This window comes from Nicotiana sylvestris, chromosome 11 (genome assembly GCF_000393655.2).
Source record: "Nicotiana sylvestris chromosome 11, ASM39365v2, whole genome shotgun sequence".
Taxonomy (NCBI): domain Eukaryota; kingdom Viridiplantae; phylum Streptophyta; class Magnoliopsida; order Solanales; family Solanaceae; genus Nicotiana; species Nicotiana sylvestris.
Window position 1 is genome coordinate 35,851,435 of NC_091067.1, and position 2,127 is coordinate 35,853,561.

Here is a 2,127-nt window from a genome sequence, read left to right on the forward strand (position 1 = left end):
TAACCATACGATAAAAGTTTGATTTTTCTTTTTGATCCCCAAACTTAGAAGTCACGTAACTGTTCCCTCCTTTGAAACATGTACTAATTTATTCTCAAAGCATATAGGGGAAGTAGTTTTTCTCTTCTTCTTCTTTTTTTTTTACTATATTTCCTTCAAAATTTTAAAGTAGGAACTATCTTTTTGAAAATTCTTGCATATTAGATTTACAATTGTTACATTTATGGATTATCTATACGTAGTAGGAAGAATTACATTATGCAGGAGAAACCGCAAATGAACAATTGTATGGACTGAAATCTATTAATAAATAGATAGATAATAGTTTTAAAACTAATATAAACTTCTCAACACGTATAACAAATGAAGAAATATTATTGTTTTAAATTAGGAGCAAAACGTGTATGTTCCTTGGCTATATGCCTATATCTTAGGTGTTTTTTAATTTTTATATTTTGTTAAAAAAATGTAGCTCAAATTAACAATATAAAACAAGAAGATAAGTAGAATAAGAGAAGAAGAGATAACTTTCTTATTTCATCAAGTGTTCAAGTGTATTCCATCTCACATTTCATGCCTCTATTTATACTATTACATATGAAGGTTAAAAAATAATTGTCCTAAATATGACATTAACAATTAAGATCATGGGGAAGATCACGGGGAGAGGTTATGGAGGTGTGGGAGTTATAATCATAATAGTGATGAGTAGTGGGAGGTTATTCACATCATTGGTGAAAAAGTGGGAGTAGTGGACATCCACATTAGCTATAAGTTTTACAACACTCCCCCTTGGATGTCCGAAAATAGATAATATGCCTCGTTAAAACTTTACTGAGAAAAAATCCTGTGGGAAAAAATCATAGCGAAGGAAAAAGAGTACACATATCTGTAATACGCTTTATTTGTTGTCTCGTTAAAAATCTTACCAGAAAAACTCAGTGGGACAAAACCTAGGCTTAGGGAAAAAGAGTACAGCGCGTATCTTATTCCCCCTCATGAACACATCACTTTATTTCCCGAGGACGACACATTCCAATCTTCTATCTCAACTTCTCAAATGTTGAGGTTAGTAATGCCTTAGTGAAAAGATCAGCCAAGATTTCACATGAACGAATCTGTTGAACATTAATTTCACCATTTTGTTGAAAATCATGAGTGAAAAAGAATTTTGGTGAAATGTGCTTTGTTCTGTCTCCTTTGATGTATCCTCCTTTCAGTTGAGCAATGCAAGCAACATTGTCTTCATATAGTGTAGTTGGATTATCTGTTTCCATAGGAAAACCACACATATTATATTGAGTCATTGATCTCAACCAAATACATTCCCGACTAGCCTCATGAATGGCTATTATCTCAGCATGATTTGAATATGTGGCAGCTATTGTTTGTTTCATTGAACGCCATGATATAGTTGTACCTCCATATGTAAACAAATAGCCTGTTTGAGATTGGGCTTTATGTGGATCAGACAAATAACCTGCATCGGCATAGCCAATCATTTCTGACTTGAATTCATTAGAATAAAACAATCTCATATCTATAGTTCCCCGAAAATATCTAAATATATGCTTAACACCATTATAATGTCTTCTTGTTGGGGAGGAGCTGAATCTTGCTAATAAGCTTACTGCAAAAGCAATTTCTGGTCGAGTATTATTGGCAAGATACATCAGTGCCCTAATTGTATTAAGATATGGAGTTTCATCACCAACGAGCTCTTCATCATTTTCTTGAAGCTGAAATGGATCTTTATTTATGTCAAGCGATCTCACAACCATTGAGGTACTCAATGGATGTGCATTATCCATGTAAAGTCGCTTTAAAACATTTTCAGTGTATGTTTATTGATGGACAAAAATTCCATTTGGTACATGCTCAATTTGGAGGCCAAGACAAAATTTTGTCTTACCAAGATCTTTCATTTCAAATTCTTTCTTCAAACACTCTACAACCTTAGGAAGCTCTTTGGAAGTGCCAATGATATTCTAGTCATCAACATACACAACTATGATGACAAATTCAAATCCAGACCTTTTAATAAAGACACGAGGATAAATAGGGTCATTTTTGTACCCTTCCTTTAGCAAATACTCACTAAGGTGATTGTACCACATCCTCCTTGAT

At 33.4% G+C, this 2,127-nt stretch overlaps 1 protein-coding gene across 1 annotated transcript; it reads right to left on the reverse strand.

Moving 5' to 3' along the window:
• Nucleotides 1-1,043: 1,043 nt before the first annotated feature.
• Nucleotides 1,044-1,811, reverse strand: LOC138880924 (secreted RxLR effector protein 161-like). The gene has a single exon (XM_070161109.1). The coding sequence runs from the start codon at nucleotides 1,809-1,811 to the stop codon at nucleotides 1,044-1,046; it is 768 nt and encodes a 255-aa protein (XP_070017210.1).
• Between the last annotated feature and the right edge of the window lie 316 nt (nucleotides 1,812-2,127).